At 40.4% G+C, this 14,834-nt stretch overlaps 1 protein-coding gene across 1 annotated transcript; it reads left to right on the plus strand.

Moving 5' to 3' along the window:
- The first annotated feature begins 92 nt into the window (after window positions 1-92).
- On the plus strand, window positions 93-6,939 carry twnk (twinkle mtDNA helicase). The gene is made up of 7 exons (XM_031315338.2): window positions 93-176; window positions 422-1,086; window positions 1,814-2,516; window positions 3,631-3,871; window positions 3,968-4,075; window positions 4,187-4,328; window positions 6,042-6,939. Exons 2-7 carry the CDS (start codon window positions 451-453, stop codon window positions 6,384-6,386), a joined length of 2,175 nt encoding a protein of 724 aa, XP_031171198.2. The 5' UTR covers window positions 93-176; window positions 422-450; the 3' UTR covers window positions 6,387-6,939.
- The last annotated feature ends 7,895 nt before the right edge of the window (window positions 6,940-14,834 follow it).

Consider the following 14,834-nt stretch of genomic DNA (forward strand, 5'->3'; position numbering starts at 1 on the left):
TTATATACGTATATTTGAAATGTTTGAGATGTAAAAATTAAAATGTGGCTAGCATAAACATGAACCCAGTTCGGTACCTTTCCCTGTATGTTTCACACGGACTTGTTTTGAAAACGCACCGAAAAGCCCGGGGTTGAGAGAAGCATGGAGGAAAATGAGGGCAAGCAACAGACCCAGTAAGCTGCATTTTGTGTGTTTGTTCTTGAATTAAACTTTATATGTTTTAGTTACGGCTTAGTCACGCACATTCAGGCTTATTTTCTTATACAGTTAATGTCCGTTTGATGAAAAATAACGGCTTTCTGCCTCCCTGTCTGTGCTGTCTTTGATAAACACTAGCGTAGGTCATGCAAGAAGACATGTCTTTGTAGCTTTGCTGTGTGTTACTTGATGTGTCTTCCTCTTGTCGTGTCTGTCGCAGGTTCAATGCCCTAACCAGATAACTAGCTAATGTGGAGGAGCTTGCTGCTGAGGGGCAGCACCTGTCTCTTGCAGGTGGCAGCCCCAAGGTTTCTCCATCAAAGTCACTTACCATCCCTCAGTGTGAGACTTCTCACTCAAAGGCTCCTTCACAGGCCTCCATGTGGTTTAGACCTTCTTGGGAAAGGCTACTACCAAGACTACCTGACACACAGGTGGACCAGGGCTTATAAAAAGGATGCCAAGTCTACTGTAGAGTTTCCTGTGAGCCCCATCACAATCACAGAGATCAAACAGTATCTGCGCTCCAAAGACATTCCCTTCCACGATGGCTACAGCTGCTTCCACATTCCCAGCATCTTTGTGGATCCGTCTGCCCGGAGGGACAGCTTCTCCTTGTTCATCGACAAAACCACCGGACAGTTTCTGTGTAAAGACACGCTGGTGGAAGGGAGCTGGGAGGATCTCCAGGACTGCCTGGAGGTGATGCAGAAGGAGGAGCAGGACTTCCTCAGCCCTCATGTGCTGCTGGGATACCCAGAGAGTTTGGAGGAGCAGGAGGAAAGGGAGAGAGAGCTGAGGGAGGTGCAGAGGATCTGGTCCAGCTCTGTGCCCCTCACTGACCTCCCTGAGGATGAGGTTCAGCTGATTAAAACCATGTTCCAGGTAATGTTGAGTGTAAATTAGTGAGAGATGTGCTCATAGAACATGAGTGATTGCATGTTTTTTTTATTCGTTTAATAAGTCAAAATAATCAAAGGAACAACAGAGACCATCACATCTTCATCACAATCATTGAAAAGCAGGAAAAGTAAACCTAGTCTATATATTGCTCTACAAAATAAGCTTATAGTTATCTATGAAATGAGATATGTGAAGAAGATAAATGTGGAAGAGGCACACAAGTCCCAATTTCCATAATTTAAATATATATATAAATATTTTCTCCGTCTTTTAATGTGTACAGTAGATCATTTCTCACACTTAGTAATGATATTGTATCTGTAACTTCATGTAATTTAAACTGTGAGTAATACTATCAAACTTGTATAAAAAACTTTTCAAAACTGAATTCTGCAAAGGTCTGAACAGATTAAAACGCAGTAGTTAACATCATAATAAATAAACATAACAATGAAAAGCAAAGACAAACACTAGTTAAGACATTGAAAGGCTGACAAGAAAGAATTTAAAGACAAATTAACAAAATAATATGTGAACAGAACCATACAATAAAACATACTGACACATGGTTAAGAATTTAAATTGTAATATTTTAGATTTGAGGCTTTGAAATGATTATCAAAAACGAATTCACATGGCAGGGATTTGAATAACATCTCAGGATTATTTTCCTCACAGGACAATGAGCTTTATCAATGTTTTGTTTCAGATCACAAAGGTCTCTAATGCAACACTCAAGAAGTTTGGCGTGAGGCTTTTCAAGCCTACCAAGAGTCTGGTGTTCCCCTGGTTTGGTGGACCTGACTCCTCCCTAAAGGGGGTGAAGCTTCTCTCTGCCCAAAGCACAGACACTGACAAAGTTACTTATAATGAAGCTACAGTCCCAAAGTCTAATTCTTACTACAACCTGTTTGGCCTCCCCCTGGTGGGGCGTATGGACGCGGAGGTGGTACTGACTGGACATGAGCTGGACACTCTGGCTGTGAGCCAGGCCACAGGACTCCCCAGCGTGGCTCTTCCACGTGGGGTCAGCTGCCTTCCACCGGTCCTGCTGCCTTACCTGGAGCAGTTCAATCGGGTGACGCTGTGGCTGGGAGGGGACATTCGCTCCTGGGAGGCGTCAAAGATTTTTTCACGCAAGCTGGGTCTGAGGCGCTGCTCGCTGGTGCGACCAGGGGAGTACCGCCCGTGTCCCGTGGAGGCGCTTGCCCAGGGGAAAAACTTCAGCCACATCATCAAATCCTCCATCCCAGCGGCCCATAAGTCCATAGTGTCATTCAAGCAGCTCAGAGAGGACGTGTATGGGGAGCTGGTGAACACAGAGCAGGTGGCTGGAGTGAAGTGGGTGAGATTTCAGGAGCTCAACAGGATCCTGAAGGGACACCGCAAGGGGGAGCTGACTGTTTTCACAGGTAGAAAACATTACTTACATAACTGGTAATACACTGCATATATCTATATTATTCTTAACACTATTATAATGTCACTGCTACTACATTGCGCATATCTGTACATGTTGTTCATACACTGTTCATATTACATAGCCATACCTATTCTGCTCTTATACCACTGCAATATATTTCTTGTCCTGCCTATGCACCACCTGTCTATACTTTGTATATCACATTGCACTTTTCTGCTTTTTTGCACTTCTGGTTAGACGCAAACTGCATTTCATTGTCTTTGTACTTGTACTCTGCACAATGACAATACAGTTTAATCTAATCTAATCTAATCTTATGTTTAAAGGCCCAATCAGTAATTTCTCTGTGTTTTTTAAAGTAATAATAATTCAAAAATATAGTCCTGGTCCATACTTGTTTAATTAATACTGATGTAAACATAGCCTTCTATAGCATCATAAAACGTTAAAGCTGTTACATTATATATAACATATTAACAGTCGATCAAATGTATAATGTGAAAGATATCAAGTAGTGACTAACCCACAGAAAATGATCTCCCAAACCTACAGTTGCTCTCCTTGATTTGCTTTTCTGATCCATTAATCCGTTTTCAGCAAAAAAGCTCTGATAAACGCTTCCTGCACATTACCATACATCAGAGAGACCAAGTTGGTGGCAAATAGCTGCCTGGTGAAGAAATATGATAATTAGGTGACACAAAGTCAGTGTTGTGTTTTCAGCTTGTTTCAATGCCCCCAAGTGGCCGAAAAAAAACAACAAATGCAGCTTCAGTTTGTAAGTAATAGCAGGTTCCAATTCTGTGTTTTTAATTTTGGAACTACCCTCTTTATGGGTCAGCTCTGTGCATCACATATTGGAAAGAATAGGACTTACAACATGCACACACACAGCAGGTCAAGGTTTATTTTCAATCAAACTGTCCAGAAAAAGAGAATATATTTCGGGCTGTGTACACATCTTTTGGACATGTTGAGTTTGAATATGAGCTGTAAATACTGGTACACATCATCATTATCTGTTTCATTATCTCTTATCCACTCTGCATGTTTTACAATCAAATATCTATTAGTCTTAACATGTATGCCTCTATGTTTACTAGGTCCTACTGGCAGCGGGAAGACCACCTTTATCAGTGAGGTTGCTCTGGACCTTTGCATGCAGGGCGTCAACACGTTATGGGGTAGCTTTGAGATCAACAACGTGCGTCTGGCAAAGATCATGCTGACGCAGTTTGCCATGCAGAGGCTGGAGGAAAACCTCGAGCAGTATGACTTCTGGGCAGACAAGTTTGAAGAGCTGCCACTCTACTTTATGACTTTCCACGGACAGCAGAACATCAAGTAAGTCTCATCAGTGTTTCAATGGACACAGGCTTTCTTTCTTTTTAATGTAAGTGCTAATTTTCACCGAGTGTTCCTCTTCAACCTTTTTTATAGGACAGTGCTGGACACGATGCAACATGCCGTCTACCTGTATGATATCAACCACGTCATCATCGACAACCTGCAGTTCATGATGGGGCAGGAAAACCTCTCAGTAGACAAGTAAGAGTTACGTTATGACAAATTCTATCATCTACCGATAACTGTTTCTTCAAACACAATACTTTTAAAGTGCATTTTCCACAAATATGGAAGTTGTGTTTCCTGTTCCAGGTTTGCTGTCCAGGACCACATTATTGGAGCATTCAGGAAGTTTGCCACCAACAGCAGCTGCCATGTCACTTTGGTCATTCACCCCAGGAAAGAGGAGGATGACCGAGATCTGCAAACTGCATCCATCTTTGGTTCGGCAAAGGTAAGACAGAGCAATGTCTCACCTTTCTCAAACTAAACTGTGCAGCTAATTGAGCAGATTTCAGTTTGATTAACCCGAAAAGGAAACAAAAGGAACTGTGACAGATAACATTTAAACTTTTAGTCATGTTTGAGTGAGAACTGTGTAGGTATATGAATCAAATAATGAAATCAGTTTCATAATTTTACTTGCAATTTAGAACAGTACACTTCATCTTTTAAAGAGAACAAGGAAAGAGAACAAAACAAATGTAATGAACAAAACTAAGTTAAGTAAAATGGAAATGTGCAATTTGTTATAATGTATCAAATACAAAATTAAAATAAATAAATAATAGGTTGTATAGTACAAAAGCAAGGCGCAAAACAATACAAGATAAGATAATACATACTATATTGTTTCATCCATCCATCGTCATGCGCTTATCCGGTGTCATGTCGCGGGGCCAGCAGCTCCATCAGGGGAGAAACTTCCCTTTCCCGAGCCACATTGACCCACTCTGACTGGGGGATCCTGATGGAGGGTGGAGATATAATCTCTCCACCTTGTCCTGGGTCTTCCCCGAGGCCTTCTCCCAGCTGGTCGTGCCTGGAACACCTCCCTAGGGAGGCGCCCAGATGCCCGAACCACCTCAGCTGGTATATTGTTTCAGGAATTAAATTTTTAAACAACTTTATTTTAAAGCTTTTGTGCGTAACTTTTTGATATTAATGAACGTCCGTTACATTCAAGCCATTTGCCAATTGAGTTGCTACAAAGCTAATTAAGACTATCAGCTCCACACTACTCTCTCTGTATTTCTGAGTATGGCTATGTTCAGAAGATTGTGCGTGGGGGGGGGGGGCAGTGTGCGATTACGGAATGCTTGTATCATGTGGACACGTCGACAGTTTTGTTGTCATTACTAGAGCCAGACCGATATATCGGCGGGCCGATATTAGGCATTTTCCAAACTATCGGTATCGGCATTTATAATGGCCGATAAATGAATATTTAAAAAATAAAATAAAAACAGACGAAACACCCTTCAGCCATGTTATGAGTGTTGGCGTTGCATAGTTTATCCACCAGAGGGCGCTCTACAACCTCCCTGTTTGTTATGTTGTTTTTGTTCAAAGGACTTTAAGTTTCATATCTTAAGTTTGTATTTTTATACATTTTATTTATCAGACAAACATTATCATTATTTTAGTGAGGACTCATAAATAACTACAAATAACTAATGTTAGGGAAATCTGTTTATGTTTTATTACGCGTTTCTGGATTTAAAAAAAATATATATATATCGGAATATCGGATTTTTAAATCACCAAATATTTGTATAGATATCGGCCTTAAAAATCCTTTATCGGTCGGGCTCTAATCATTACTTAGAATTCCTCATGGGGGCGACAGAAACTATGCACTATAGCTTTAATTCTTAGAAAATGAGATGCGCCGCTGCACATAACCTGACCAAACCTGGGCCATCAAAATAAGATGCCCATATTCATTGATATATACATGTGTATACACTTTTGTTTTTACACTCCTTTACCCTTTTTTTTTCTATTTTGGCTTTCATTTCATCAATTTGATCATGAGTGTCCTGCTATTTCTGTAGCTACAAACGACTTGACGTTATGATGAAAATACACATGTTCTGACCCTCTTTACAAAGCTCCAGTTATTCGACATAACTCAAGACACATCTTAACCTGTAACCCCTCCCAGGCCAGCCAAGAAGCCGACAATGTCCTCATTCTGCAGGAGAAGAAGCTGGTGACGTGCCCCGGCCGCAGGTCCCTGCAGGTGACCAAGAACCGTTTCGACGGAGACGTGGGCATTTTCCCTCTGGATTTCATCAAGTCGTCGCTCACTTTCGCAGCTCCCATCAAGGGCAAGCACAAGCTGAGGAAGGTCGCCGCCAAGCCAGAAAATGGGGAGGTGGAGGGGAGCGAGGTGGCGGTGAAGAAGGAAGAGGTTAAAAAAGAGAAGGCAGAGAAAGTGGCCAAAACGACAAAGACTCCACGGACTATTAAGAAGCCTGCAACTGACAATGAAAGCATGCAGAAGTAACTATAATATAGTATAATTCATAAGGAGTATAGATCATGTGGGTCAGTTTTACCACTTCCACATTAACATTTACATGTTTGAAGCCATAGATGTTAGACAGTTTTATGTCCAAAACACAAGGTTCAACTAAAGTTGAATATTTAGTATGTTTAAGCAATGAAAAATGAGCTCTGATTGTACTTCACAATGAAAGTTGATCCAAAAATCAGAGGTTAGTAAACATTTATTTCATTATGGAGCAAAGTATGTATGTTTCAACCAGAATGTGAAATAATGATGGTAAAGTGTAAGTACATGTTAAGCTTTTTTATGCAAGTACTACTGTATATTAAGACGGAGTTCTCAGTTTAAAGTGTTGATAAAATACTGTACTTCAATTTCACAAAAAAATACTGTGACACCAAGACCTGGTAATGTTCAGTATTTCATGATAAACACACTGTCTGTTTGCCAGGATGATATAAGCACGTGCATATTACCATTGTGGGCATTTGTACAATGATGATTTATCGAATGAGCTACTTTTTTTTAAAATAAAATGCTTGTGATGCAGCTTTTTGTCTGTTTTCATATCTGGTCAACAGGGGGCAGTGTGTGCTTTATACATAACAAGCTCATGAGAATTACCCTCCACAGTAAATATGCCTTTATTTACAACTGGCTGCAGACGTGTTTTTTATTTAGCTTTGCCTGTAGGCTTTCAGCGATGACTATTTTAACAATGTACTCTAGATGTGTGTGTGATTTAGAGATATTTGCAAACAGCACAATCATGCATATTGGCAAGAAAAATTAATTCTGCACAGTTCAGCGACACTTCAAACGTTAGTGTGTAATTGCTTTTCATATAAATCTGTCAGTTAGATTGGCGATTAGCAAGAACTTCAGAAATATTTGGCCTCTTTTTGACCTCCTGTGAGTGTTACTATCTTTTAACGCTGATAGTTAGGTGTTGTCAGATTGCACATTATGTTAAAAAGGTTTTCATGCTCTGAGCCGTCTCCAGTGTCACATTACACAATCCATTATTTGGACTGAGTGACTTAATAAATGCAAATGTGTTTCAAAACATCTTCATATGAATATTTCATGGGTGAAGTCAATTGCTTAGCCTTGACTGCATTGGTGTGGGATTACATGGAGAATCAGCAGTTTTCAGAAGTGAAAAACTCCATTGTACTGAGCTGTGAGCTGCTGCAGTATTGAAGTTCTAAGTGTCATATTTCATCGCAGTCACTGCAAAGCCAAATCAAATTTCAGATTTATTGCATAAAGGGAACTGTTCAGTGTGCTTGATATAAGGGCCTTTGAAAATGTTCAACCTTGGCATCCACTCAGTAGATTTAGTCTCACCCTGGGAGTCACACTCATTAAAAAAATGAAGGATCTTTGCACTTTGTAAATCTCATTAAGAAACTCTCGTTGCACCAGAAACATCCCATAGCAAGAAGCACGAAACATCAACCAAAGATGACATACACCTACAGTATATCATATTTCTAATTTATGATACATGTAATATCAAAATCAATGCGACAGAACCAGAGATCGTATTTTTTATTTCAGGCATTTTTCTTTCTTGTCAAAACCTGGCGCCTACTTTACCCACAATGCAACTCAACCGCTGACAGTTGGTTTCTAGATTTGTGTGTGTTATATGTTATGCTAGTCAGGCTACAGAGGTCTGGTAAGCTCACTTCTTTCTAAATCTTTATTTTTAAACCTTTTTTTATTTTGTAGTCTTCAGCCACAACTGATGCTGACTCAAGTGACATCACTTGAGGCAATTTTATTAGACGTTGCAGAGCCGCAAAAGCTTTATACAACTTTTTTTTCCACATATGCAGTATTACTCGCCAAGAAACTGTAAGCATGACTTTGATGTGTAAAATTGGTGGCGCTTCCCTTTAATATTGTTTTTCCATTGTTTGCCTCGGTCTCGAGGTTCACAGAGATTGGGGCCTCTTTGTCTGCCTCTGAGATCTCTGCTGACTCCATCTCTGTCCGGGGAAGCTCCTGGCACCACACTCACTTTACATGTTATGTGGACCCCTGAGTCCCTCGGTTAGCCGAAGATGTTGTAGGCTGTGGGAATAATTCCTGTGAATGTTTAAAGAACGTAAATCAGTGTAGATGAGATGGCAGGAGGGAGACAGCTCCTGGACAGATGTGGTGATCGCCAGGTTTTTGTTCCATCCTTTTGCTCTCATTTCGTCTTCTCCAAGCGTTCCTTCACTGCTTAATGTTTTCCTGTGAATGTTCTACTGCTGTGTAAGTAGACATTGCTTTCCATAATGACTCCAGGCTGTGTGCTGGATGGGTCTGGGTGTCCTCTTGACAGTGTGGGTGGGGGATACTGCTGCTGAGGACTCTGAATGGGGCTCTTTGTGTTTTGAGGCATTACTGCACTCAGATGATGTCGCCTGTCAGCTCCTTAACAGAGGGAAAACACACAAAAATTGGAACGAATGAGTTTGACACAAATGCATGCAGAAATAGCACCTTACCCTCCCCCCCCCTTTTTTCTTTTTGCACTACTTATTTTATTTTATTCCATGTTGTTACATTTCTTTTTACGTACGTGTTGGCACTGGAAAAAGGAGTTGTTTTTAATCTCGTTGTACATGTGTATAATGACAATAAAAGGCATTCTATTCTATTCTATTGCACAGAACCTTTCCAAATACTTACACTCTTAAGCTGTCAGTCATACTTCATAGCATTGCTGAGCTTCATCCATATTATCTGAAGATAATAGCTTTAGTTTTTCTATTTCTTTTCCCAGAGTGGTGAAAATATATAACAGGGTTAAATACTGAAATCGCTGTGTACGTCAGATTGTTGTCTTTGTTTTGAATGGCCTGTGCTGATCAGAGCTTTGCATGCCTATTCAAATAGCTGCCATCTGGAGAGTGGAGGAGATGAAACAACTTGAGTTACGCAGCTCTTAATCATGAAGGAAACAAATTGAGCAGAGAACAAAAGAATTCCACTTCATCAAAACTCTACAACATATGGGAGGATGTGAATCATATGAGGCTAAGAAAAGATATTTCAGCTGCAGATAAATCCTTTCTCTCGTGAAGTATTTGACCTAAAACCCACTGAAAACATCAGGATCAGATCCGAGTATTAGAAATATTTCTACTTCATAAACTGATTCCACAAACAAGGAAAAAGACATAATAACAGTCAACGGAAAATGAACTCGCCGCCCCAGCTGCTCCCAGCACTGCTGCTGATGGGACGCATGGATACATGACATGCATGCATAGCTCTCTGCCCCATTAGCTGCCCTTCATTAAGCCAACTATTTGACCAAGTCTGGAGGTAATTTCAGGACCTTCAATCAGAGTTATTCAGCCGGGGGCTTTGGCTCTGCAAAGGGACTTAAACTCAACGTCCAAGACAGGATCATGTTCAGGGTATTTTCAGCTGATCTTGGTTATGGTAGTGTGTTTTCTTTTGGACATGGCAAAAAGACAGTATTATATTGATCAGAGCAAGACAGCTCTGAGAACATGAGAAGTGTTTTACTGTATTTTTTGGAGGAAAGTTAAAAAGCATCTTTATTCTTTATTAAATGAATGAATAGTTAGACATTTTGGGAATTGCGCTTTTTCGTTTTCTTGCAGGAAGTTAGATGAAAAAGTCAATACCAATCTTTTCTCTGTATGGTAAATATGAAGCTACAGCCATCAGATTTAGCTTAGCTTAGTATAAATTCTGGAAAAGGGGAAAACAGCCTGGGTCTGTTGAAAAGTAACAACATGTGTTTACCAGCACCTCTACAAGCTCACTGATTTACGTGTTATATCTTGTTTGTTTGATTTGTAGGCTACAAAAACCCAAGTGTAAAAACAACAACTTGTGTTTTTTTTTATTAAAGTTGAAATTGAAATTTAGTGAAGAGAGACAGGAAATAAGTAAATGACACATAAACCAATATCCTCTTCTTTATTAAATAGCGAATAATGTATATCTTTGAATATGTGACAAACACACTTGGACCAAATAGCCTTCCTTCACAAATTACCTTTGATATGGTTGAAAGCTCGGGAGAAAAGCAAGTAGGTGGGACTTGGGCTGTTTCTAAGGTCAAGATTGAACTGTCAAGCTCAACTTTCAAGCCAATATAGATAACAAGTCCTAAAGGTGCTCAGAAAAAAGGAAGGTTTAAACATCTACAGTCCAATTACAACTGAGCAAACTCATCTGCTGATGAAGCCACAGTGATACAGTCGAAAGCTTCAGAACAAAAGAGTATGTGGACCTTGAGTCCTTTGAGAATTATCTGAACATTCCGGTACTCAGTTTTGATTTTGTTTTGATAAACCCCAAATTTAGCAGCTTAAGAGGGAGACATTACTTGACCCAGACTGACATTTAAAATAGAAAGTATGACAGAACATGCTGGGAAGAACATCTGGAGTGCATGGAGGGGTACACTGAGTATGTAGAGCAAGTTCATCAGTACACTATGTCTGTCACATTACAGTGTCTTCTTTTGAAGCGAGCACAGTTACTTTTCTTATCCATCAAAGTGGGAAACTGGGACCCAGTTTCCAGGATCATTGCAGTGTTTCGTATACAATGATTCTACTGATGGTCAGTCTGAAATGTTAAAAAATAACTGCATTCCCATTAAAGCAACCCAAAGTGCACGCCTTGTTGCTCTGTGTATTTGCAGCATGCTGAAGACCCACGTCGCCTTCAGACAGGCCTGAGGCCGTTTCAGACTCAAAGCTGATTCAAAATGCCCCTCCGTCCCCTTGATGTCAGAACATGGGGCGTGTGGGGGGGGTACGCTGCCTCACTTACTCACGTGCACACACTCTGCACGTTTGACCCACATAAACCAACAGTATGCCTGCCTCTGTGTATATTAATAACCAAGTGTACATCCTTCCCTCTGTGCTCCCAGAGCAGGAGAAGGCTCGTGTTTCAGCTCATTATGTGAAACTTAAAGGATAACACTGTTCTATATTTTTCTTATTGCCAACAAATTCAATGAAAAGACCAAAACTATGACAAATTTATTTTCTATTCCTATGTGCTGTAGAGCACCATTGTTGTCCAAAAACTATTAAAAACACATCAACGAGGCACGCTGTTGCACTGGGTGACATGTCCCTTCATTATGAACACACACACACTGTAGTTTGTAGTCAACCCCACACACACCGTCCTGCTGCCGTGTACTCACTATTGTGTGTTAATCCGCAGCTAAAAATAAACTGCAATCAAATGTATGTACTCTTATACTTTTATAAGAGTACTTTTACTTTTATAGGTGAGTGAGGTGACAGTCATGGGCTTTGTCGGGTTATTTTAGCATAGATGGTGGTCTTATTTTATTTATTATTATTATTTTATCTTATTTATTATTATTATTTTATTTCTGAGAATGTAAAGGGCACTGTGTTGTTTAATTTCAAATATGATGGTTAAAATCAATGACTTATACAATCTACCTTATAGAAAAAGTGTCTCAACTTAATAGATGTGAGTCAAAGTACATTTAGTGGCTTTAAACTGTAAAGACCTTTGCGATGTCACAGAAAAGTGCAGATGAGTGTGCTGAACATGAGCTGGACCCCTCTGAGAATACCTGCAGTGCTTTCCCTCTCTGTGGGTGGCAGGTAGAGTGGGTTCCCCTACAAACATCTAATAATGTCAACCAGCATGTTGTGCTTTTTCGATGCACTCACATTGAGCTGTAGTCCGTCTCACACACCAGCTGCAGCATCCTTTCAGATGCCATTACTCTCCTGGTTAACATGGCCCTCCTGATCCTCCTCCGTCACTCTTGCCACACTGAGGATACTGTGTGCTCATGTCTCAAATGCTGAGCTGTCATGTAGCATTAGCAACAGGCCTTGAGCTGACTATCCACCCCCCAGTGACAGATCTGTACCGTAAACACCTGCCATCTCAGTGAGCTCCACTGGCTATGCTCTGCCTTTTGAACACGACAGGAAAAGCTTTTGAGAGACACACCACCGTGCCCGGGGGCTTATGTAACACCGAGATCCGGCCAAAGAGAGTGCTGAGGGGCTTAATCTGCCCTGGCACCATGGGTGTGGAGGCTGTTCAAGAGCCCTGAGGGGACTGGAGAGGGGGCAGCATCTTACTCTGTGGTTCTGGATGCAAGAAAAAGCAGAGAGGCTAAATGAGGGGGCAGGTGTGGGTGACAATTTTTATGTTTTATTTATTTAACCTTTATTTAACCAGGTAGGCCGTTGAGAACAGGTTCTCATTTGCAACAGCGACCTGGCCAAGAAAAGCATAAGCGTGCAAGACAACATACAGTTTCACATTCGATACAATACAGGAATACAGAATACAATAGGCTACATGAAGTGCAGATTAAGTAAGCATTACAAAGCCGGTGTAAGTAAGACGATGGATATGCGAAAGTGATATGGTAATAACACAATATACATGAATAGACAGTCTATAACACTGCTGAGATGTAGTAAAGAGTCAAACAAAAAACAATTAGTGCAAATTATGATCTAGTTAGTGATGTAGATCAGTTATAACGCAATATATATGAATAGACAGTCTATATAAATGCTGAAATGTAGTGAAGAGTCAATAGACAGTTAGTGCAAATTGTGGTCTGGTTAGTGATGTAGGTCAGTAATAACACAGTAGACCAGAATAGACAGTCTATATAAATGCTGAGTGTAGTGTTTATAAAATAATAATAAAATAAAGTAATAAGCATAATTACAGTGGTGGGTTTGTGGTCAGGAAAGTGGAGTCTGAGGTGGAGGGAATAGTTGAGAAAACTAAATGTTAAATGGGGCTTTGAGGGGCAGCCTTCTCTGTTTTTAATGAGTGGAGGGCCTCATTCCTTTTAAGCAAGTGGTCAGAATTAGCGTCCTACGCCGGGGATAAGTGAGGCTCCTGGCAGGGCTCCAGCACCTCACACCAGACTTTCTTTTAATTCACTCCGAGAGTGAGAAAGATAGAGAAAGGGAGATGGAGACAGCTTTGCTGAGCCAACCGGGCATACTCCGCAGCTTGGCCAAAGAAAATGCCCATTCACTCTCAAATTAGCCGTCTGCATGGCCATCTTCAAAGGAGGCCCCTCTCTGCCTAATCTTCTCAGACTGTGTGCACACACTGACCGTCTGCTTCATGAAAGCCTGAGCACAGAAAACCAGAGCCAGTGGTCGCACAGTGCAGCAGTTAATTGAAGCATTATCATAAGCATCAGCATGGTCATTTAAGCTGATTATCTAGCAGTGCACATAATAAAATATAGAGGCAAGCACATGCCACTAATGTTGAATGTGATCATTTCCAGGCCATTGTCTGTCAGCTGTGATACTGTGCAGCTCAACAAAGGTGGATGGAAAAGAGCTTTTTTTGTTGCAATCTATTAAATATTCCTCTCACACTCTGCAGGAAATGATTGCATATTTTAATTAAGCTCCTTTATTACAAAAGGACAGCGTTTGATAATGGGGATCAAAGTGAGTTCACTGTTCAATAAATGAAAAAAACAATTCCCTTGGCACAGGTTTGCCCAGATTAGATGGCTGAGGGAGTCCTTGGCAGCTCGCAGCTCTAGACAATAACGACAAAAGAAACTGAATTCCTGCAGAAAATAAACAGAGCCAACATGGAGCCATGCCAAAAATATTATCATTCATATCGATGTTCTGACTATAAATTTGAAGCTATTTCAACTGAACCTGCAGAAATACTTCACTCGTGCTCAGCGTACGTCTCTTCGAAATTAGTGAGGACAAGAGAGGACACGTGTAGACCGTTACTGATTGTTTTGTTATTACAACACATATGGACATATGATTCATAATCAACTTTTCCTTGATTAGGAGAAGCGTAAAAACCATATGCTCCGTTCAGCTGAGGGACAAACTCTTTAATGTTATTGACTTAATTACAACACTGACTCTGCACCTGCCATGGAAATACAGTTTATGGCTGCTGTCCGTCAAAATTATCATTAAATCACCTGACAGACAATGTCATTGTACTCTTTCATGTTGTGTTATTTTTCTTTACATTTTCAAACACAACACATCGCCACACCATTGTATGTTTTATGCTGGATTTCAAAGGTTCAAAATTGTCTTTTAGCTTTGTTGAGGCATTGAAATGACACATTAGACAACACCCATGATCATTTCAGATAGATATTAATCCACTCTGTTATAATATACAAATAAAATAACCCATTATTATGTCTGACGAGAAGCTCCTGCCAAACCTCTGTGACATCACAGCAGCATCAGGTGTGGATGTGAACAAAACTTTACAGCCAGAACATAGTTTAGTTTGAGCTAATCATGAAGGTAAGTAAGTAAGTAAGTAAACTTTATTTATATAGCACCTTTGACAGAGAAGGGGTCAGAAAGTGCTTTACAGTAAACCATATAAAAACAACAACACATAAGCACATAAGGTGAA

The sequence above is a fragment of the Sander lucioperca genome, chromosome 22, assembly GCF_008315115.2.
Source record: "Sander lucioperca isolate FBNREF2018 chromosome 22, SLUC_FBN_1.2, whole genome shotgun sequence".
Taxonomy (NCBI): Eukaryota; Metazoa; Chordata; class Actinopteri; order Perciformes; family Percidae; genus Sander; species Sander lucioperca.

Bases quoted from the DNA above. Each gene is read 5' to 3' on its own strand.
- twnk (XM_031315338.2), top strand. From the start codon at position 451: ATGTGGAGGAGCTTGCTGCTGAGGGGCAGCACCTGTCTCTTGCAGGTG. The intron at 1,087-1,813 runs GTAATGTTGAGT...GTTTTGTTTCAG, and splicing joins TGATTAAAACCATGTTCCAG to ATCACAAAGGTCTCTAATGC. The intron at 2,517-3,630 runs GTAGAAAACATT...TATGTTTACTAG, and splicing joins GGAGCTGACTGTTTTCACAG to GTCCTACTGGCAGCGGGAAG.